Source organism: Odocoileus virginianus, chromosome 23, assembly GCF_023699985.2.
Source record: "Odocoileus virginianus isolate 20LAN1187 ecotype Illinois chromosome 23, Ovbor_1.2, whole genome shotgun sequence".
Taxonomy (NCBI): domain Eukaryota; kingdom Metazoa; phylum Chordata; class Mammalia; order Artiodactyla; family Cervidae; genus Odocoileus; species Odocoileus virginianus.
The window spans coordinates 30377168-30399886 of record NC_069696.1 but is presented as its reverse complement, the minus strand read 5'-3'; the positions used below and the strand labels follow the sequence as shown (position 1 = coordinate 30399886).

General features: G+C 40.2%; 1 protein-coding gene across 19 annotated transcripts in view; it reads left to right on the top strand.

Annotated features, from left to right (window-relative positions):
- LMNTD1 (lamin tail domain containing 1) overlaps positions 1-22719 on the top strand; it is a 480744-nt gene that overhangs the window by 385072 nt on the left and 72953 nt on the right. For 2 of the 19 annotated variants that reach the window (XM_070453802.1, XM_070453801.1), the window contains exon 1: positions 16405-16671. The exons of 15 other annotated variants lie outside the window; for them this stretch is intronic. In XM_070453802.1, the coding sequence (XP_070309903.1) occupies positions 16568-16671 (104 nt within the window). In that variant the 5' untranslated portion in view covers positions 16405-16567. 2 more of the 19 variants (XM_070453819.1, XM_070453815.1) reach the window with 2 other exon arrangements.

Below are 22719 nucleotides of genomic sequence, written 5' to 3'. Positions count from 1 at the left end.
TATTGATTTTTCTTTTCTCATAAACTTGTGTCTTGCGCTTCCAAAGCATTAGCCTTGTTTTGCAGGGGAATTGAATCTTCTCTTGGGCTTTAATCCCCACAAATGTGTGAGTTCTCTGGAATAATGCGTGAAGGATAATGGGTGGCCAATTTGGGCTCAGCTTTGGTTTAAAACACTTCTGCCAGTGCAGGGACTTGTAGGGGTAAGTGGGCCTGGGTTATCTGCACACTGATTCATTCTTTGTGCAATCTACACTCTTCTAAGTCTAACTGGTAAACTAGAAGGCATTTTTTTATATATAATTATTCCAAGTGGAATAGTCTTGCCATAAAGATTGTAAACCTCATAATCCCTTCCTGGAAACTTGTCTGGGACCTGGGACATCAAAGCAATAATAAGATTCTTTATTTTTAATGTCAATAACTTATAAAATGAAAGATGTAATATAATCAAAAACATATGTAAAATAAATGTAATTTAAAAATAAGTAAAATGAATGAACTTCTATCTACCACCCAGCTTGAGAAATAGGAACAGATAGAATGTTAACAATGTCTTATAGTCACCTGCGTGTCCAATTTTAATACCAGCCCCCAATAGGTACCCTCAACCATTACCCTAGTTTGGTGTTTATCAGTTCCTTGCTTTTCTTTGCAATTTTACCCCTTATGTATGTAGCTCTAACATGCATGTATGTAACTTTGTGAGTTTTTAATTTTATATTAAAAAAATAATACTTTTTTCTGTTGACTTGATTTCTTTAACATGGTTGTAAGATTCATTCATGTAGATGTGTGTGTGCTCAGTAGCATCCAACTCTTTGTGGCCCCATGGACCATAGCCTGCCAGGCTTCTCTGTCCATGAGATTTCCCAGGCAAGAATACTGGAGTGGGTTGCCGCTTCCTACTCCAGGTGATCTTCCCATCCAGGGATTGAACCTGCATTTCTTGCCTCTCCTGCATTAGTAGGCAGATTCTTTACCACTAGCACCACCTGGGAAGCCATGCATGTGTACACATCTATGTTAATCTATTTCTGACTGTTAAATAAATAGAAATGTTATTCTTTCTCCTATTGATCAATACTTGAATTGTTTCCAAAATTTTTCTGTTATAAATGATGTTGCTATGAACATCCTTATGTATTATCTGGGCTTCACTGATCGACCTTGGTTTGATTTCTGGGTTGGGAAGATCTCTTAGAGACAGGAAAGGCTCCCCACTCCAGTATTCTGGCCTGGAGAATTCCATGGACTGTATAGTCCATGAGGTTGCAAAGAGTCAGACACAACTGAGCGACTTTCACTTTCAGTTTCTTTTTATGTATGTATCCTGGACAGTAATTGCTGGGTTGTGGGCATACATGTGTTAGCTCTGCTAGATAATGCCCCAGTTGTTTTTATAGTTTGGTTTCCAGTAGCTTATAGAAGTTTCTGTTCTTCCATAGTCTCACCAAGAGTTGATATTATCATACTTTTTAAGCATATTTGGTGGGTCTTAAGTGGTATCTCATTGCATTTTTAATTTGTATTTCCCTGATTACTAATGGTGTTGAGAATATTTTTAATGTTTAATGACTACTCAGTTCTGATTTTTTGCCCACTTTCCTATTGGAATGTTTCATTTTCATTTATGAACACGCAGGCCTTCTCCCCTTTTAATTGTGAAATATACACAAACAAAACTCCACAAAACATTTATGTACAATTTAACAAACAGTTTCAAGGAAATATTCATGTAATTACAACCTATGTCAAGAAATAAATGTTTCCAGGATATGCAGGGAGGAGATCAAGATGGTGGACAACAAGGATGCTGAGCTCAACTTCCCCAGTGCACAAATTTACATCTACATGTTGCAGGAAGGGAGACCCTTTCCAGGGCCTGAGAGTGGGCTGTTGTCTAGCACTGGGAAATGAATTGTCTGAGGAGACACATGTGCTGACAAAGCAAGAGACTTTATTGGGAAAGGGCACCCGGGTAGAGGCCAGGAGGGTCAGGGAACCCAGGAGAACTGCTCCATCATGTGGCTCACAGTCTCAGTTTTATGGTGATGGGATTAGTTTCTGGGTATTTTAGGCCAATCATTCTGACTCAGGGGTCTTCCTGGTGACGCACCCATTGCTCAACCAAGATGGATGCCAGTGAGAAGGATTCTGGGAGATGGTAGGACATGTGGCATCGTCTTTTGACCTTTCCCAAACTCTTCTGGTTGGTGGTGGCCTATTAATTCCATATTCCTTACCAGGACCTTGTGTCGTAAAATAACTTATGCAAGTGGTTACTATGGTGCCTGACTAGAGTGGGCGGTTTCAATGTGTTTCCCCTAACATACATGTGAAGCAATTCTCACTGAAAACAAACTGGAGACTGGCAGAAAGACTCTGCTACAATTAAGACTATAAAGAAAGATCTACCCAGAGCCAGGTAAGAAGGGAAGGAGCAACCACCAGGGCAGGGCCTACACAGAAGAGTGGAATTACACAGGCTCAGAGATCCTCCCTAGGGATTGAGGGATCCAAACCTCTTATTGGGGGCCCCACCCTGGGATCCAACACCAGGAAAATGAGTCTCCTTATTTGGTTTAAAAACCAGTGGGACTTACAGGAGGGCTGTAGGAAACCAAGGCTCCATTCATGAAGAGTGTGCACACACTTGCTTACTACCCTGCGCAAGGCGGGAGAAGCAGATTGAAACTGCCCAGGGCTGTGGCCAATTCCCACCCCCCAACCCTCCAATGCATGCCCCAGCCCCTCTAGCTCCAGCACATACCCTCACCAGGGAGAAGGCTGCCATACCAAAGAGAGTTCACACTTAGGGTGTGGGGGACAGAGGCAGCTGGGACCCAGTACTGCATCTGTGTGGGGTATGGGTGGCCATTGCTGGCGCTCTCAGAGGCAGTGGATCTGGATCAGTCTGCAGGTCAGACTGGCGTTCTGGGGCCATCCCAGTATGTACCCTGGCTGACACTGGGTGCCCACTCTGGCCCACTTCCTTTAGCACTGTTCCCCACTGAGTCGAAGGTGCTGTTGCCAGGAGATGGGAGAGTGCACATTTAGAGGGAACAAAACCAGCTCAGACCAGAACCTCGGGGCTTCTGATCTAGCATCTTAGGACCCAAGCCCAGCCCAGGTAGGATGGTGACAGCGCTGTGCATAGGAGAAGCCCCAGATGACTCAAGGCTCTGGCTCCAGCCTCTCCATTTTCAGCCCCACCTACCACCAAGATAATAGCTGCCATCACACCTCAGGGAAGGCGGGGCTCATACTCACTTCAGATCCAGCGCTCCACCAAAGTCACGGGGCACATGAAGACTGCATCAGGGTGCTCCCATACAAGAAAACTCCTTCAAGACCTGGATAGATAACTATTTAATCCAATTTCATAGAGACAAGGGGCTCCCCTGATAGCTCAGCATTAAAAAATCTACTTGCAATGCAGGAGATACAGGAGATGGGAGTTCAATCCCTGGATCAGGAAGATCCCCTGGAGGAGGACATGGCAACCACTCCAGTATTCTTGCCTAGAGAATTCTGTGGACAGAGGAGCCTGGCAGGCTATATTCCATAGTGTCGCAGAGTCAGACACGACTGAAGTAACTGAGCACATGCATAGAGACAAGGTTAACAAAATAAGACAGGAATTTGTTTCAAATGAAAGAACAAGAAAAACCTCTGAAAAAAACCCTAACAAAACAAAGATAAATAATTTACCAGATAAAGAGTTCCAGGCATTAGTAATAAAAATGCTAACTGAACTTGTGAAAAGAATAGATAAACACAGAATTTTAACAAGGAACCAAAGTGTATTAAAAAACCACTCAGAGCTGATGAATACAATAACTGAATGAAAAAGAAGGAATTAAGGGCCGTCTATGGGGTCACACAGAGTCGGACACGACTGAAGCGACTTAGCAGCAGCAGCAGCAAGGGATACAAGAGAATGCATAAGTGATCTGGAAGATAGGACTAGTGGAAATCACCCAAACAGAAAAGCAAAAAGAAAAATAACTTTTAAATGAAGACAATTTCAGAGACAACATCAAGTATACTAACATTCATGCTGTAGAGACCTCAGAAGAAGAGAGAGAGAAGGGTAGAAAATATATTTGATGAAATTGTGGCTGAAAATTTCCCATACCTGAAGAAGGAAATATACCTGCAGGTACAGGAGGCAGAGAGTGTCCCAACAAGATGAACCCCCAGAAGCCTATACCAACATAAAAGTAAAACAGCAAAAGTTGCCAAGAGAGATAATTCTTAAGACAGAAAGATAAAAACAAAGGGTCACATACAGGGGAACCACCATAATGCTATCAGCTGATTTTTCTACAGAAACATTTGCAGGCCAGAAAGGAGTGGCATGATATATTTAAAGTACAAAGGGAAAAACTTACAACCTAGGATATTTTACCCAGCAAGATTATCATTCAGAATTGAAGACAAGATAAGGAACTTCTCAGACAAGCAAAAACTAAAAGAATTCAACAAAACTACACCACCCTACAAGAAGTGTTGAAAGTGGAAGTCTAAGTGGAAGAGAAAAGGCTACAATATGAAGTAAGAATTTATAGGAAAGGGAAAATCCCACTAGTAAAGACTAATATACACTAAAGGTTGTGGATCAATCACTTAAATAAGCTAACATGAAGATTAAAAGGCAAAAATTGTAATATCAATTATAACTACAATAAATAAAGGATAGGGATAAATATGATGTCAAAAACAAAAATGGAGGAGGGGAGTAAAAACATAGATCTTTTAGAATGTCTTTGAACTTAAATGACTATCATTTTAAATGTAGATATGGGAGCCCGTGTACGTATGGGACATGATCAAATCTATGTTTCAGGAATATTACTTTTAAGAGTTTGTGGAATTTAGGAGGCCAGCTGTATGGTGAGTATTACGGTTGACTTGATTGATAGTAACCCAAAATAACACTACTTTAAAAGCTTTGTCCACCTGTAACAAACACAACATTATAAATCAACTGTACTCCAATAAAATCTTTTTTAAAAGTCATGTCCCGAGAGAGACCCAGTTCAAGGTCTAATATGGCATCAAAGGCTCTGGATGCCAAAGACTCAGTGTCTTCTTACACTGCTGCTCTCGTGAGTGGTCCCAATCTAATGCCCAAGATGGCAGTATCCTCATTTCAGGCGGTAAACTTCAATAGGGACACAGTAAAAGAGGTCAAAGTATGCCCATCAGCAGTCCTTTTAAGAAGATTCCCAGGAACTGTCACATGACTCTTCTACTTACCTCCCATTGGCCAGAACTTAGTCACATGGTCATACCCACTGCAAGGTAAACAGGAAAGTGTAGCAGAGAAAATGGGAGCGCAGGCAACTGGCAGTTTTTGTCACTGAGACACAAAATATTGGAAACAAGAGGGGAGCAATAACTACTGCAGACTACTGCAGTATTGTAGTAAGGAATAGTAGGGACTATGTTTGTGAGGATGAATTGTGAAGGCAAGATCTAAGAGCCGTCTGGGAAGCAGGTGGCTTAAGAAATGGTGATCTAGGGGGGGTGGGTTGATGGCTCTTGATTTCTGGCTTGAGGGACTAAGTAGATAGAAGTCTCACCATGGGGAATTTTCACTATCACAAAGCAGATAGAAAGAAAAAACAAAATGGAGGGGAAAAGGCAAAATAGTTTGGATTTGACTTAAAAGCAGAAGGAGAGATACAAATATCCAAATAACATAGGATGCTGGGCATTTCCTTCTAGCCAAGACAGTGGAATAGAAAACTTCTAGACCTGACTGTCACCAACTAGAAGAACAACTGTGGGCAAGTGATTTCATCCTCTGGACCTTAATTTTCTCATCTATAAAATTGCTTCCCTGGTGACTCAGATGGTAAAGCATCTGCCCACAATGCAGAAGACCTGGGTTCAATCCCTGGGTCAGGAAGAATCCCTGGAGAAGGAAATGGCATCCCACTCCAGTACTCTTGCCTGGAAAATTCCATGGATGGAGGAGCCTGGTGGGCTACAGTCCATGGGGTCGCAAAGAGTCAGACATGACTGAGCGACTTCACTTTGATAAAATAGGAAATTTCCACCAGATAATGTCTAAGTTCTCATCAGCTGTAGAACTATTTGATTCACCAATCAGACCAATCACCTGTGCTAACCATTAGGATGAAATGCAAAACTTTGCATCACTCCAGCTCATGCATTCTGTGCCAATGGAGAAAAGTAAAGAGGTTATATCTTTAAGTCCAAGCAAACACAATTTCCTGTGTAATTGCTTCATATCTCTTTTCAACTTGGCTGTTGGAAACCCAGTTTTGTGTGGTCAGATGGTATTAAACTTTGGCAAATTTACAAAGTTTCTCGTTAAAGTGGGGGTGGTTTTGTGAAACTTCAAGATCATTTTAAAAAGTTTTACTTGGGGAGAAAAAATTACTTTTCCTATTATGTATATAAATCTACATGTGGTAGTTGAAAATATCTCCCTTGAGTTAAGAATTTTCCCTTTTGGTTGGTCAAGTATCATTGTTCCACCTACTACAAAGGATTAAAATGACTTGTTTCATCACAGAGCAAAATAATGGCCACAGCATGTGATTTTTGGCAGAAGGAACACTTTGTAATTGCTAATTTCCTATATCCAAATTCAGCTGAAGATTGCACCTTGAGTCCACAGTGCTTTGCAAGTCTTAACAACAGGATCGAAGGACTCGACAAAGCTTTGTAAAACGCCAATGAATCTAGACTAGCAGGGAGTTTGCTGAGAACGAGCCTTTTGAAAGGAATATTCAAATCCAAGACCCCAAATTCTTTATGGAGATGTGAAAGAGTCTGCAGGACACAACTGGTAGACTCAGGTGTTGGCTTTGGCTGGTGTTTCTCTTCTCATCTTCATTGTGCTCTGTGCCAACTGGCAGCTGTCCTCAAGGTCAGACTCTTTTTTTAAAAACTCAGCAATTTAAATGAGAGCTAGTGGTGCTTTTAGCAGGTATAATCCCTTTTACTTGGAAAGTGTTTCAGCTAGTATTTGTTTTGATACAAAAAAGTTTGGAAATCTGATATAAGTATAATATTTTCGAACTCATCTCTCACACAAAATTTACATTCCACAGCCAAAGAAAAATATTTTTTACTGAATAAGTATTAGATCCCCGTCTACAAAGAAAACATACATTTTCTAAGTAGCTGAAAGAAAACAAGTGATAATGAAACTATGATGATATAATCAACTTTGATGCCACAGTTTTCTATCCCTCTAGTACCCAAGTAATCTTCAACCCTGTCTCTTGTATTTTTTAATGAATTATTCTTTGCATTCAAAAACCAGACCTTAAAGTGCAAATATCTTTACTCTTAGTCAGAGCATTCCATGTAGATCCATTTGCAGAATGTGGGAACTGGAGTTACAGCTGATACCACTGAAACACTGCACTCCCAATTAGGTCTATAAAATATCTTGAATTATATAAAATCTGTGAATTCTCAAAATCCCAAACACTGTGTTACGACTTTTGCTGACCAAGAACTGGAGATGTGTGCAGGAACCACAGTGCTATAGGGCAAAGAGAATAGGCTCGGTATAACCACTGAGTCATACTCAAGGCCAAGTTTGTCCCTACCTAGCAAGGTGATCTTGGGTAAACCAGTTGGCCTCTCTCTCACCAATATTTTCTAATTGTTTCAGTAACTCTTTAAGTGAGAAAAATCATCACTATGTCATACATATGAGGTAGGTTACCTATCCTGTCTATATGTATCTTACCTGTTGGATTGGCCAAAGAGTTCATTTGGGTTTTTCCATAGCATCTTATGATTTGTTTTCAAAATGAATATTTTGGCCAACCCAATGTCTATCTATCTATCCATCCATCTATCTATGTTTCATTCATCTACCTATCAGTAAACTAGTAGCTTAATTCCTAAATCCCGGAAGTCATCTTGTCTTCTCACCTCTCACTCCTCACTTCTAATCTACCACCAGATTCTACCAGCATTTCCTTCAGAATATGCCCCGAACCTGACCCTTCTCATCGCCTTCTCTGCCCATGGTGGTGCCCACCCCTGTTAGCTCTCTTTGGGTGATGGCATTGGTCACCTCCCCTGATTTCTCTGCCTCTTGCTCTCCTTCAAGGTATTTTCAATACAGAAGCCAAGTGACTTTTTAAAAGCAGAAGTCAGATCCTCTCAGTCCTCAGCTCAATGACTGATCTGGCCTCCCTCATCACTCTCTAGCCCTTCTCCTGCCCCTGCCCTCTCTGCCCCAGCCTCAACAGCCTCTTGCCAGGCGTGCCGCTGCCTCAGATCTCTGCATTGCTGCTTCCTCTGCCAGCAGAGACTGGTTCCCTAACCCAAACTTGAGTTAATGTGGGCAAAATATTTGCATTCAATCATTGGGAATGAAAAAGATATAGTAAATCTAGAGCACATTCTTATAAAGTAAGAATGAAACTTTATAAGTGTTAGTTGCTCAGTCATGTCTGACTCTTTGCAGCCCCATGGACGGTAGGCTGCCAGACTCTTCTGTCTATGTAATTCTCCAGGAAAGAATACTGGAGTGGGTTGCCATTTCCTTCTTCAGGGGATCTTCCCAACCCAGGGATTGAACCCTGATCTCCTGAATTGCAGGAGGATTCTTTATCGTCTGAGCCACATTCCTAACAAAGGCACAAACTTTGCAGGACTCGGTGACAAATTGGAGAAAGGATTAAAAAGGGTAAAAATAGATCTGTGTTCCTATATGAACCAAGGATATTTTTAAATATTTTGTTATATTATTTAAATAACATTATATATTATGTTCCAGAGTTTTTCAGGTGTGGAATTGTTATACATTTCAAGTTCAGCATTTCGAAGTATCTTCCAACTATAATTAACAAGTACTATAAAATAATTATGTAAATCAAATACAGATATGCTTTCTCACATAACTGTGCTTATAGAATATTGATGCAGTCTTATATGGCTTCCCTTGTGGCTCAGCCGATAAAGAATCTGCCTGCAATACAGGAGACCTGAGTTTGATCCCTGGGTTGGGAAGACCCCTGGATAAGGGAAAGGCTACCCACTCCAGTATTTTGGCCTGGAGAATTCTCGGACACAACTGAGCAACTTTCCCATTCACTAGATTAATATAGATTACTAGATTTATGTTATTGTATTTAAGAAAAAAAATTTTTTTCAGCTGTGTGGTTTTATGAGAAATATTTTTCTACTTTTCAGAAATAATTTACAAAGAACCAATGAAATTTTAATTTTAATTTTGAGCATTCCACCTTTCTCTTGCTAGACTGTGTGTGTGTGTGTGTGTGTGTGTGTGCGTGTGTTATGTGTGTTTAATGAATCCATTAGTTCATGCAGAAGCCAAAAAATTAAAATGGATCACCAATTTTGGGTAACTAAGCTACCTATTATTTCTTGCATGCATAAAGGTTGATGTTTTTTAGCCTATGTGATGTATTTCAACCCTCGTGGATCAGATATAAAAAGGTTTTCTGTGCCTGTCCCCTGACCCAGTGCCAAGGAGAAAAGAAGTTTAAATAATTCTAACTTCTTAATAGCTTATCCAGACAACAAAGCCTCTGCCTTTGGATAAGGCTGCAGTTTCTTTAAAGTAGTGTTTACACAGCACTTTAGAAGAGCTATTATTAAAACTGCGGGTCTTTGAGCCTTGTTCCAAACTTTCTGAAAATTATTTCTAGTGCTGAAGCAGGAATCTGCTCCCTAGTTGACCCGCATATGTTAAAATTTGAAGATTACTGCAAAGAAGGTATATTCCATGTTCGGTATGAAAGTGAGAATCTAACGAGCATTGCTTGAGGATTCTAAGTCAATATGTTGAAAACATTCCCTTAACATTATCAGTCATGTTTTGTGTCAGCCACTAGGCTGCATTAAGAGCTCTGGGTATTCAGTTGTTACTGTATTATTGTTATGTAACAGCTTTATTCAGAGCTAATTTATATACATCACTCATTCAGAGTGTGCTATTTAATGGTTTTTAGTATGATCATAGAGTTGTGCAACAATCCTAATAATTAATTTTAGATCATTTTAATCATTCTCAAAAGAATCTCCACACCCCTTAGCTATAATGTCTTTTTTCCTCAGCCCAAGGCAAACACTAACCTAGCTTCTGTGTCTACAGATATATGGTGAACATTTGTGTACAAGTTTTGGGGTTAACATATGTTTTCATTCTCTTAGGCTTTTAACACTGAGTGGAATTGCTGGGTTTAATTTTAACTCTATGTTTAACTTTTTGAGCAACTGCCAAACTGTTTTCCAAAGTAGCTGTACCATTTTACATTCCTGCCAAATATTTGAGAATTCTGATTTGTCTACATTCTCACCAACACTTACTATCTATCTTTTTGATAATAGCCATTCTAGACAAATGGTATTGATTGGCATTTCCCTAATGACTATGTCAAGCATCATTTCATGTGCTTATTGGCCTCCTGTGTATATTCTTTGGGGAAGTGCCTATTCTGATCCTTTGCCAGTTTTTTAATCAGTTTTTTTATCTTTTTATTATTGAGTTGTAAGGGTTCTTTCACATAGTCTAGATAGTCCCTTATCAGATGGATGATTTGCAGATATTTCCTGCCATTCTATGGATTTTATCATTTTCTTGGTAATGCCCTTTGTTGTACAAAAGTTTTTAATTTTATTGAATTCCCATTTATTTCTTCTCTTGTTGCTCATATCTTTCTGTCCTAGCTAATAGTTTGTTTCCAGGTTCAAAGTCACACAGATTTAGTCTTTTGTTTTCTTCTAAGAGTGTTATAGTTTTAGCTCTTAACATTTAGATTTTTGATCAGTTTGAACTGATTTTTGTATATGGTGTGAAGTAGGGGTCCAGCTGCATGTACACGTCCAGTCGTCCCATTACTGTTTGTTGAAAAGATTATTCTTTCCCTCATTGAATGGTTTTGTTGTTTAGTCACTAAGTCGTGTCGACTCTTTTGTAACCCTGTGGACTGTAGCCCTCCAGGCTTCTCTGTCCATGGGATTTCCCAGGCAAGAATATTGGAGTGGGTTGCTGTTTCCTTCTCCAAGGGATCTTCGTGACCCTGGTATCAAACCCGAGTCTCCTGCATTGGCAGGCAGATTCTTTACCACTGAGACAGCAGGGAAGCCCTTGAATGGTTTTAGCACCCTGTAAAAAGTCAGTTGATCATAAATGTGAGAGTGTATTTCTGGACTCTCAATTCTGTTATTGACCTATTATATATTCATCCCTATGCCAGTAGCATACTGCCTTGACCACTGTGGCTTTATGATAAGTTTTTAAAATCAGGAAGTGTGAGTCCTTCAACTTAGTTCATCTTATATAAATAAAAGATTTTTTAGTTATTCTGGATCCTTTGGGTTTCCAAATGAATTTTAGGATCAGCATGTCCATTTCGACAAAGAAGTCTGGTAGGATTCTGATAGAGATTTCACTAATTTATAGATCAGTTACAGAAGTAAAGGCATTATAACAGTGTTAAGTCTTCCAATCTATAAACATAAAATGTCTTTCTACTTATTGTTCAGTTCAGTTCAGTAGCTCAGTCGTGTATGTCTCTGTGCAACCCCATGAACCACAGCACGCCAGCGCCCCTATCCATCACCAAATCATGGAGACCACCCAAACCCATGTCCATTGAGTCAGTGATGCCATCCAACCATCTCATCCTCTGTCGTCCCCTTCTCCTTCTGCACTCAATCTTTCCCAGCATCAGGGTCTTTTCAAATGAGTCAGCTCTTCGCATCAGATGGCCAAAGTATTGGAGTTTCAGCTTCAGCATCAGTCCTCCAATGAACACCCAGGACTGATCTCTTTTAGAATAGACTGGTTGGATCTCCTTGCAGTCCAAAGGACTCCCAAGAGTCTTTTCCAACACCACACTTCGAAAGCATCAATTCTTTGGCACTCAGCTCTCTTTATACTCCAACTCTTACATCCATACATGACCACTGGAAAAACCATAGCCTTGACTAGACGGACCTTTGTTGACAAAGTAATGTCTCTGCTTATCAATATGCTGTCTATGATGGTCATAACTTTCCTTCCAAGGAGCAAGTGTCTTTAAATTTCATGGCTGCAATCACCATCTGCAGTGATTTTGGAGCCCCCCAAAATAAAGTCAACCACTGTTTCCACTGTTTCCCCATCTATTTGTCATGAAGTGATGGGACCAGATGCCATGATCTTCGTTTTCTGAATGTTGAGCTTTAAGCCAACTTTTTCACTCTCCTCTTTCACTTTCATCGAGAAGCTCTTTAGTTCTTCTTCACTTTCTGCCATAAGACTGGTGTCATCTGTGTATCTGAGGTTATTGATATTGCTCCCGGCAATCTTGATTCCAGCTTGTGCTTCCTCCAGCCCAGCATTTCTCATGATGTACTCTGCATATAAGTTAAATAAGCAGGGTGACAGTATACAGCCTTGACGTACTTCTTTTCCTATTTGGAACCAGTCTGTTGTTCCATGTCCAATTCTAACTGTTGCTTCCTGACCTGCATACAGGTTTCTCAAGAGGCAGGTCAGGTGGTCTGGTATTCACATCTCTTTCAAATTTTCCACAGTTTATTGTGATCCACCAGTTGAAGGCTTTGGCATAGTCAATAAAGCAGAAATAGATGTTTTTTTCTGGAACTCTCTTGCTTTTTCAATGATCCAGCAGATGTTGGCAATTTGATCTCTGGTTCCTCTGCCTTTTCTAAAACCAGCTTGAACATCTGGAAGTTCACAGTTCATGTATTGCTGAAGCCTGGCTTGGAGAATTTTGAGCATTACTTTACTAGCGTGTGAGATGAGTGCAATTGTGCAGTAGTTTCAGCATTCTTTGGCATTGCCTTTCTTTGGGATTGGAATGAAAACTGACCTTTTCCAGTCCTGTGGCCACTGCTGAGTTTTCCAAATTTGCTGGCATATTGAGTGCAGCACTGTCACAGCATCATCTTTCAGGATTTGAAATAGTTCAACTGGAATTCCATCACCTCCACTAGCTTTGTTCATAGTGATGCTTTCTAAGGCCCACTTGACTTCACATTCTAGGATGTCTGGCTCTAGGTGAATGTGAGTGATCACACCATTTTGATTATCTGGGTCATGAAGATCTTTTTTGTACAGTTCTTCTGTATATTCTTGCCACATCTTCTTAATATCTTTTGCTTCTGTTAGGTCCATACCATTTCTGTCCTTTATTGAGCCTGTCTTTGTGTGAAATGTTCCCTTGGTATCTCTAATTTTCTTGAAGGGATCTCTAGTCTTTCCCATTCTGTTGTTTTCCTCTACTTCTTTGCATTGATCGCTGAGGAAGGATTTCTTATCTCTCCTTGCTATTCTTTGCTTATACAAGTATATAAAAATCAGAATGACTTTTGTATATTGATTTGTATTCTGCAACCTTGCTAAACTTGTTTACTCTAATAATGTTTTTAGCAGATTCTTTAGGATTTTCCACATAAAAGATCATGTCATTTGCTAACAGAGATAGTTTTATTTCATTTCCAGTTTGGTTGCTTTTGATTTTATTTATTTTGCTTGCCTGATTGCCCTTTGACAATGTTGAATAGAAGTGGAAAGAGTGGACATCCTTCTTGTATGAAGATCTGACCTTAAGTGGAAAGTTTTCTGTTTTCTCCATTAAATAAGTTTTCAAAAAAAATAGAAATAGAAAAAGAGTCTTACCCTTATAGAGCTTACTGTCTAATAGAGGAAACAGGCAAAATCAAGTATTTGGAAACTCTCACCTTTTGGATTTTTATAGAGGCTTCATTGCCTAGGCACAATTGATTAAATCATTGGCCATTGGGGATTGAACTCAATCTCCAGCCCCTCCCACATACCCAGAGGTCTGTGGGGTGGAAATGAAAGTTCTAACCTGATAATTACACGGTTGATTCCCCTGGCAACCAGCCCCCATCCTTAGATGGGTCCAAAAGTCACCTAATTAACATAACAAAAGACATTGATCACTGTCATCACTGAAGCAGACAATTCCAAGGGTTTTAGAAGCCAGTTCTGATTTTGCTGATCATATGCTGCTGTTAATGTACTAGGGATAAATTAGAAGGCCAGGACAGCTTTTTCTTAGTCAAAACAGGAACTATTTTTTTAACCGCTAAAGCATCTAGTCTTAAAAATCTGAATCCATTTCCAATGGTGGCATCTCTTTTGCTGATGAAATATGAGGAGCAATTAGGTAGTTCTGTTGGTTAGTCATCTGTCAAGATTGATAGCATAGTCATAAGTATTTTCACATAATCTTCTTATTCCTCAGTAAGGAAGCATTTCACACTTCTTGGGTATGGGCCCCATGATACCAGGATTTTTATATTTTCACATGGACAAGGAGGGATAGAAGCAGAATAGGGAAAGAGGTTTTCGGATATAAGAGTAAATACATTTTCTAACCTAGATTTAACTCTTTTAACATCAATTATTTCTATCCATCAATTTTCCATGTTAAAAAGTAAATTCCTAGGATAATATTAAGAGAGTTTAATCAAAAGAGTTTGGAACAATTATTTTTTTCTGTTAAATTTCGTGACTTAGAGGTATTCAACATTGCTTTGTCTCAGAATCACCTTTCCTAGTTCTAACTGGTTCAGAGGGCCAGAGAAATAAAACAACTATGATTACATCACCAATCTTGACAGTTTGTTTATCAGCTGCATTAACTAGTTACTCGTCATATTACATCAGCAAAAGAGATGTCTCCCTTGAAAATGGATTAAGGGGACTTCCCTGGTGGGCCAGTGGTTAAGATTTTGCCTTCCAATGCAGGAGGTGCAGGTTCCATCCCTGGCTGGGGAATGAAAAGCCCACATGCTGCACAGCTCAGCCAAAAAATAAAAATGAATGAAATAACAATAAGAAACGTAAAATAATGTTTAAAAGAAAATGGATTCTGATGTTTTAAAACCAGATGCTTTAGGGGTAAAACAATAATAATTTCTATTTTGGTGAGAAAAAGTGTTGGGCCTTTAGTTTATCTCTATTGTTAAGAGTTAGTCACTCAGTCTTGTCTGACTCTTTCCCACCCCCATGGACTGTAGCCCGCCAGGCTCCTCTCTCCATGGGATTCTCAAGGCAAGAATATTGGAGTGGGTTGCTATTTCCTTCTCCAGGGGATCTTCCTGACCCAGGGATTGAACCTATGGATGATGAACAGTACCTATTCTATACCATATATATGGATATCCAAATATATGTGTGTATATGCATATATATGGGGTTTCCCTGGTGCCTCAAATGGTAAAGAATCTGCCTGCAATGCGGGAGACCCGGATTTGATCCCTTGGTTGGGAAGATCTCCCAGAAAAGGGAATGATTACCCACTCCATGGGGATCATGAAGAGTTGGACACGACTGAGTGACTAACACTTTCACTTCACTTTCATGCATATGTACATTTTTAACTTCATAGACAATAACTTCATAGGCAATTCCTAAGGAGGAAACACTTTGAAACTAAGATATATCATTGTTGCTTCTTTAAGAGAAAAATTTATTTTAGTTTTATGGTTTGAGTCAACTTATATATCACATATAATTTATAAATATCAAACATACTCAAAAACAAAGTTTGGCTTATTTGGATATTTCATTGAGCTAATAAGCCCAAGGATAGATCTTGCTTGACTTATAGGTGAGTTTGATTAGCAAATATTCCTGAGACAAATCTTCGAGGAGCATTTTATTACTTTGCTCTAGTGAATTCCAAGATTTCGTGCTGTCATATAGTAACAGGCTGCACATAAAACCTTAGTACTGACTCAGCAAGTGACAGCTGGGGCGACTGCTCAATATTGGTGCATAGTCTGAATTGGCTCTAGTCTACACCAATGGTGGTGAGTCTTCATTAGAATATTAAACAACTTTCTCATTTATATGGTTTTGCATTAAACCGATTCACATACACATGTAATACATTGTATGATTGGTATCTCAAGTCGCACTGAAAGCATATCCTATTTGTATTTGGTGACCAATCCTCATGAGCTTCCTTAAGGAAAAAAAAACTACCGAGTTGAGTAGTTTGTTTCGGGCATAGTCTCACCTACCACTGTCACTGCTTCCTAACCATGGCGCACCTAAATCCTCAAGCTAAATCTGCTTACCCAAAGGCACTAGTGTAGCGTTTCACTCAAACCTGCCCTTCCATGTACCGGGACCACTTCTCCTCCTCCTCTCTGGTGGCATTTAAACTCCCATTTAAGGAAATGTCATGTTTTAGGAATTTAGGTTTGTCCACAGTAGTGTAAAAGTGATTGGCTAATCTTCCCAGTCTGTGTGTGTGTATGTGTACACACATAAAAAGGTGTGCTCTGTGATGTAATATGCTTGCACGGATGACCTGCTTCCTGCTGTGCTCTGTGAGGTGGGAAAGGAAGACAGCCACGCAGGTGTATAATCAGGAAGGTGAGCAGTGCAAGAAGCCTCTCGGGGGTGAAGCTGAGGCACTAGCAGGTAGAAGGAGTCAGTCCACTGGGACTAGAGAATGGGTTCTCGCCATATCCTCTCTAATTCCAGATAGTCTCCTACATGGGCTCCATTAAGACAGGATGGGGAGACCAGTACAGACCCTCAAATGCCCTATGCTCTTAGAATCTATTTTCTGAATGCAAGGGTACTTCCTAACGGGTCTCTGGAAGAGAAGCAACTGGTCCCAGTCAAAAGGTCAAAGAAAGAGAGGTTTGTTTTTACTTTTTATCTCCCTCATTAAGTTTTGTACAGAGCTTCTCAATACATAATGGAAACAATGTATTACAGCAATTCTAAGGTTATTTTTTTTGCAATTTAACACCTCTGAAACTGAGATGCATCCTGTGATCAATGGCAATTTACAGGATTGATGTTGCCTGGATTGAATTTCTTATATGAACATGTATTTCCACTAGGGTCACTACCGACCTGAGACCGTTTTAAATTAGATTATCTCCCTGAGTTGTTTGCAACTCACTGGTGGTGTGAGTGCAGATCTCATACCTATGTGAGTAAAGGTTATTGTTCAGAATCTCAGGGAGGAGTTTTCTTTCTCTCTCCTACCAGGGCTGAGGTTGAAAAATGAAATTGTCCCTTGGGAATTCCAGGTTTATGCCAGGGTCTCTTATTAGATTTCCTATCCTAGACATTTTTCTTGGTAGTTGATAAAATAATGGCTTATCTTATAGCCAAAAAATTTAGAAATTTCACAGTGGAATTAAAAATGCTTGTCTTCAGGGAGAAGCATTTCTTCCCAGTTTCTTACTTGAATTGAAAATGGTTGTCTCCAGGGACAAGCATTCTTCCCAGTTTCTTACTTCTGAGCAGCAACACTGCCTTCTTCAGGTCTTCACTTGTCTTTCAGAGCCTGCCAGAGTTCTCAAAAAGAGCCAGGTAATCACCCTCCAGATTAATGATTCACTGTGCAATTTGTGGATATAATGGGATTTGTTCATTTGTAATTTCATCAAGATATAATTTTTGAGTAAATATTGTTGTAATGCTGTAATTACCATTGTGGTGAATCTGTTCATTTGCTTTCGCAAATATTTATAAGGTTATCTATTCTATGCACTGGGGAAGGAAAAAAGATGCCCAAGAAATGGCCCCTGACTTAAGGGAGCTTTGAGTCTGTTATGATTGGGTAAGGCATGCACTAAATAACTGTAATGTAATGTAGAAAGTGATAAAACCAGGGGAAAGGAATGGAAAAGCTATCCCATGATATTCAGGAGAGAAAGAAATCATTTCTAGTCTGGGAGAATCAAAAATACTTTATGGATGATATGAGTTATAATATTAAGGGGGAAAGTAATAAGGATTATCATTTAAAATGCTTTGTGCACTTAGTCACTCAGTCGTGTCTGACTCTTTGTGACCCCATGGACTATAGCCCTCCAGGCTCCTCTGGCCATGGGATTTTCCAGGCAAGGATACTGGAATGGGTTGCCAAGCCCTCCTCTTTGCCATGCCGCCTCCTCCTTTAGTTATATTATTTTATGTAGTCCTCTATGAAATCAATGTAAATTCCATTTTTACAGCCGAGAAAACTGGTTTTGAAAACTGAATAGGTTTTTAGAGACATAAACCTTGTTGGGAAGGCTGATGCTATCAGTGGGAATAGTCAGAACAAAGGCAAGGATGTGGGAAAGCCAGGGGCACATGCACAGATACTACACAGATCATTGGAAACGTAAATGCAAGTGATAAGAGAGATAAAACCGAGTGCTTTGTTTTAGCTAGATAATGAAGGAATCAATGAGAGTTGCCATGGAGATAGAATAAAATAGCCTGGTAGATGGTTTACTGAAGTTCTAACAAAGGAGGAAAGTGAAAGTGAAGTAGCTCAGTCGTGTCTGACTCTTTGCGACCCCATGGACTGTAGCCTACCAGGCTCCTCCATCGATGGGATTTTCCAGGCAAGAATACTGGAGTGGGTAGCCATTTCCTTCTCCAGGAGATCTTCCCAACCCAGGGATTGAACCTGGGTCTCCTGCATTGTAGGCAGACACTTTACCGTCTGAGACACCAGGGAAGTCCCTAACAATGGAGGAATAGTTGTCAAACATGAGGCAGTGATCCAGGGATTAAGTGTCTAGGAGAAAGTAATGCTAGAAGAAATAGTGAGCACAAGAGAATATGGGACATTAATGTCCTGTCCTAATGAGCTTAATTATAAGTATCCCAATACTGTCTGTGCCAGCACAGTAAGAGTTTAGGAGAAAGGGCCAAGCAATTGTAGGATGTAATCAATGGTAAGGCTAGTGCCCATGGAGGGATAATCTGAGACCAGAGTGCTTCAAACTCAAATACGGTTCAGTGAGGTACCATAATACACAAAAAGTGGTCCTCATACTGGACCGTGGTGACTCATGAAGTTCAGGGAGACTCATTCTCATCAAGGAAGACCTTTCAGTGCCCAATGAGAGAGACTGAGAGCAAATCTGAACCACAAGGAAAAGGACTGATTTATGCTAAAGGGGGCTTCTCTGGTAGCTCAGCTGGTAAAAAATCTGCCTGTAATGCAGGAAGCCCTGGTTCAATTCCTGTATCAGGAAGATCCCCTGGAGAAGGGATAGGCTACCCACCCCAGTGTTCTTGGGGTTCCCTGGTGGCTCAGATAGTAAAGGATCCACCCGCAATGTGGGAGACCTGGGTTTGATCCCTGGGTTGGGAAGATCCCCTGGAGGAGGGCATGGCAACCCACTTCAGTGTTCTTGCCTGGAGAATCCCCATGGACAGAGGAGTCTGGTGGGCTACAGTCCGTGGGGTCGCAAAGAGTCAGACACGGCTGAGCAACTGAGCACAGAACAGCACAAGGTGCTAAAAGCATTGATCGGAACCAGTTCTGCCCCCTCTGCTAGTTACCAGCTTCCTAGGGTGCGAAGTTGACTTTTAATCCCCATTCTATCATTAGACAAACTGGCATAACAATTGTGCATCAGAGACTTAGGTGGAAGGATCAGCCAAAGAGTCTTCTGGCTGGAGCTTTGTGGTCTTTCAGTGGAAGACTGAAATGGTATGCTCTCCACCGCTCTAGGGGTCTGTTAATTTCAAAGCACCCTTATGTCAGGCATGAGGAAGTCAAAGGATTACATTACTTCTAGTCCATGTTTGTTTACAGAGAAGGTAACTGATATCTACTGCCAGCCTGAGTTCTCGTTTATTCTAAATATATATATATATATATATATATATGTATATATATATATATATATTTATGTTTGACTGTGCTTTGTTTGGGTCTTTGTTGCTGTGCATGGGTCTTCTCTGGTTGTGGAGAGCGGGGGATACTCTCTAGTCAAGGTGTGTGGGCGTCTCGTGGTGGCTTGTCTTGTTGCAGAGTGTGGGCTCTGGGCACGTGGCTTCAGGACTTGTGGCTCCCAGGCTCCAGAACGCAGGCTTGGCAATTGTGGCACTTGGACTTAGTTGCCCCATGGCATGTGGGATATTCCCAGACTAGGGATCAAACCGGTGTCCCCTGCATTGCCAGGCAGATTCTTAACCACTGGACCACCAGGGAAGCCCTCATTAATTCTAGAACAATTACAGGTAGCTTGAGTAGGGTTGGAAAAATCTGAAACCATCAGTAGGCAGTTGAAATTGCTCAATTGGTTTAAGAGGAGAGCATAAACAAGAGATTTTAAAGTCATGAAGATACAATGTGTGTGGCTCAGTAGTGTCCAGCTCTTTGAGACTCCCTGCACTGTAGCTTGCCAGGATCCTCTGTCTGTGTAATTTTTCCAGGCAGGAATACTGGAGCAGGTTGCCATTTCCTCCTCCAGGGGATCTTCCTGACCCAGGGATTGAACCTGAGTCTTTTGCATCTTCTGCATTGGCAGGAGGATTCTTTACCACTGCACTACCCCGGAAGCCCCTAAATAGATACAATGGTTGCAAGTATTTTTTTTTTTAAGTGAAATTGTTGAAGGAAATAGGAAAGGGAAAAAGCAAACAGAGGGACGATCCAAGGGATCTCACAAAGGGATCCTCTGAGCATGGAGAAAAAGAGGGGGAAGGGGAGTTGGACAAGAATTTGGAGGGAAGGAGGACAGGAGAGAATGACAGATGTCATATAGAAACAGAGAAGGAATAAAACCATTAGACGGTCTACTAGGAGGTCATTGTGACCCTTAAGAGCAAGCATGATTTATGCATGACTGAACAAATCATACCACAGTGGATGTAACATGAGTGAGCAGTAAGGAAATGAAAGCAATCTAGTTTTTTCCCCTCAGAGATACTTGGCCGTGGAAGGAAGGAAGGAGGGAAGGAGAGGCAGGAAAGGAACTCTGAGCATAGAAACTCAAGAGTTGAGAGAAGTTTTTCATTTTGATTTTCAAATCTTTGAAGTGTTGTCTTTGAAAAGAATTTTCCCTAATCTTCAGTGTCTTATTGCTTCTATTTTCGGCCGTGGGGTCAGTCAGAGGGTCCTGGATTCAGTTTATGCTGCTGTGTACTAGCTTTACCTTTCCCATGGAGCATAAGGTGTATGATTTTGACAAGTTACTTAGTCATACTTGTTTCACATGCAGATGAACATTATGCATTTTTTACTTTGTGATCCTTCTTCCCAGGAGGAGGTCTGATTAAATCAGTTGTCATCATTCAATGAAGTGCAACACTTCTGCAGAGAATAGTTCACCAAGACCTTCTCAGATGTGCTGCTAATCTATGTGCACAAGGTTTTTACAAGATAAATGATTATGACTCTAGAATAGTAATACTACCTTATACATGCATTTTTTCTTTAAATATTTACAAAGAACTTTCACAGGCATTTTCTAATTAAATTTGCATAACATGTTCTCTGAAAGCAGAAAGAGTGAAGTAGCTTAAAAAAAAAACTAGATAATGAGGCCAAATAAAAATTTCCAAGTGGCAAAATAAATTTAATCTCATCTTGAATTTGTCATGGAACCTATAAGCTATAGGACCAGTTCTTTTGTCTAAGCACAATACCAAAGGGAATATTTCTTTTGTTGACTCCAATATATATTGTAAAGAGTTGAGCCAAAAGACATACAAATATTTTATTTAAACAATATGAGAATCAGGATTTAGTGAGGGCTGCCCAGGTAATTTGGACTAATTCTCCTACTGAAAACAAATAGAAAAGCTGGGGACCTGTAATAGAACTAAAGACACCAAAATGCTATCAAGTCAGTCAAGCGTTGTGTTTCTAAAATCCAGAAGAATGAAAAGACCCAGAAAGATAACCAATCTGTAAAGTCAGATTTGCCCTAAATTTGTCAGGTTATTTTAGGAAGAATTGGTTGAGAGAATAAACAGAGATTTTACAGATTTATGGATACAGAGGACAGAAGTTGGAGTTCAAGCCCCAACGAAGAGAATATCTAGTAACATCTCCCTCCAGATTCTTGTTGGAACCTTGAAGGTCCAACCTAGGAGTAAGAACAGACCAGACAGAGACTGGCCTTCACTGAAACAGAAACCCAGCTCCAAAATGTCCTAAGTCCTAATTGAATTAATTAAGTTAATATGGACTTTCTGTGTCCCCAGCTCTCCAGCCACATTAAAGGAATATATCATCTTAGGCCTAAATTAGATCTATAATTTTTTCATAAACTATAATTGTTAATCAAAAGTACTCAGGAATATGAGGAAACAAGACAGGTGCCTAACACTAAGAAATAATAGGTATAAGGAACTTACACTACTCAATAGGGAAAGATATATATGGTTGTTACTTATTTGCTGACTTGTGTCTGGCTCTTTTGTGACCCTATGGACTGTAGGCCACCAGGTTCCTCTCTCCATGGGATTTTCCAAGCAAGAAGACTGGAGTGGGTTGCCGTTTCTTTCCCTGGTAAAGAGTCTGCCTGCAATGCAGGGGAGTTGGGTTCAATCCCTGGGTCAGGAAGATCCCCTGGAGAAAGGAATGGCTACCCACTTCAGAATTCTTGTCTGGAGAATCCAATGTAGAGAGGAGCCTGACAGGCTATAGTCCATGGGATCACAAAGAGGCGGACACAACTGAATGACTAATTTTCTTTCTCCAATACATACACACACATATATAGATATAATCTAGTAAAAAAAAAAAAAAAATGAGCGAAGGACCTGAATAAACATTTTCCCAAAGAAGACATACAGATGGCTAAGAGGTATGTGAAAAGATGCTCATCACTAATCCATCGGAGAAATGCAAATCAAAACCACAATGAGACATCACTTCACACCTGGACATAGTTTTTGTCAAAAAGACAAGCAATAACAAGTGTCGGTGAAGATGTT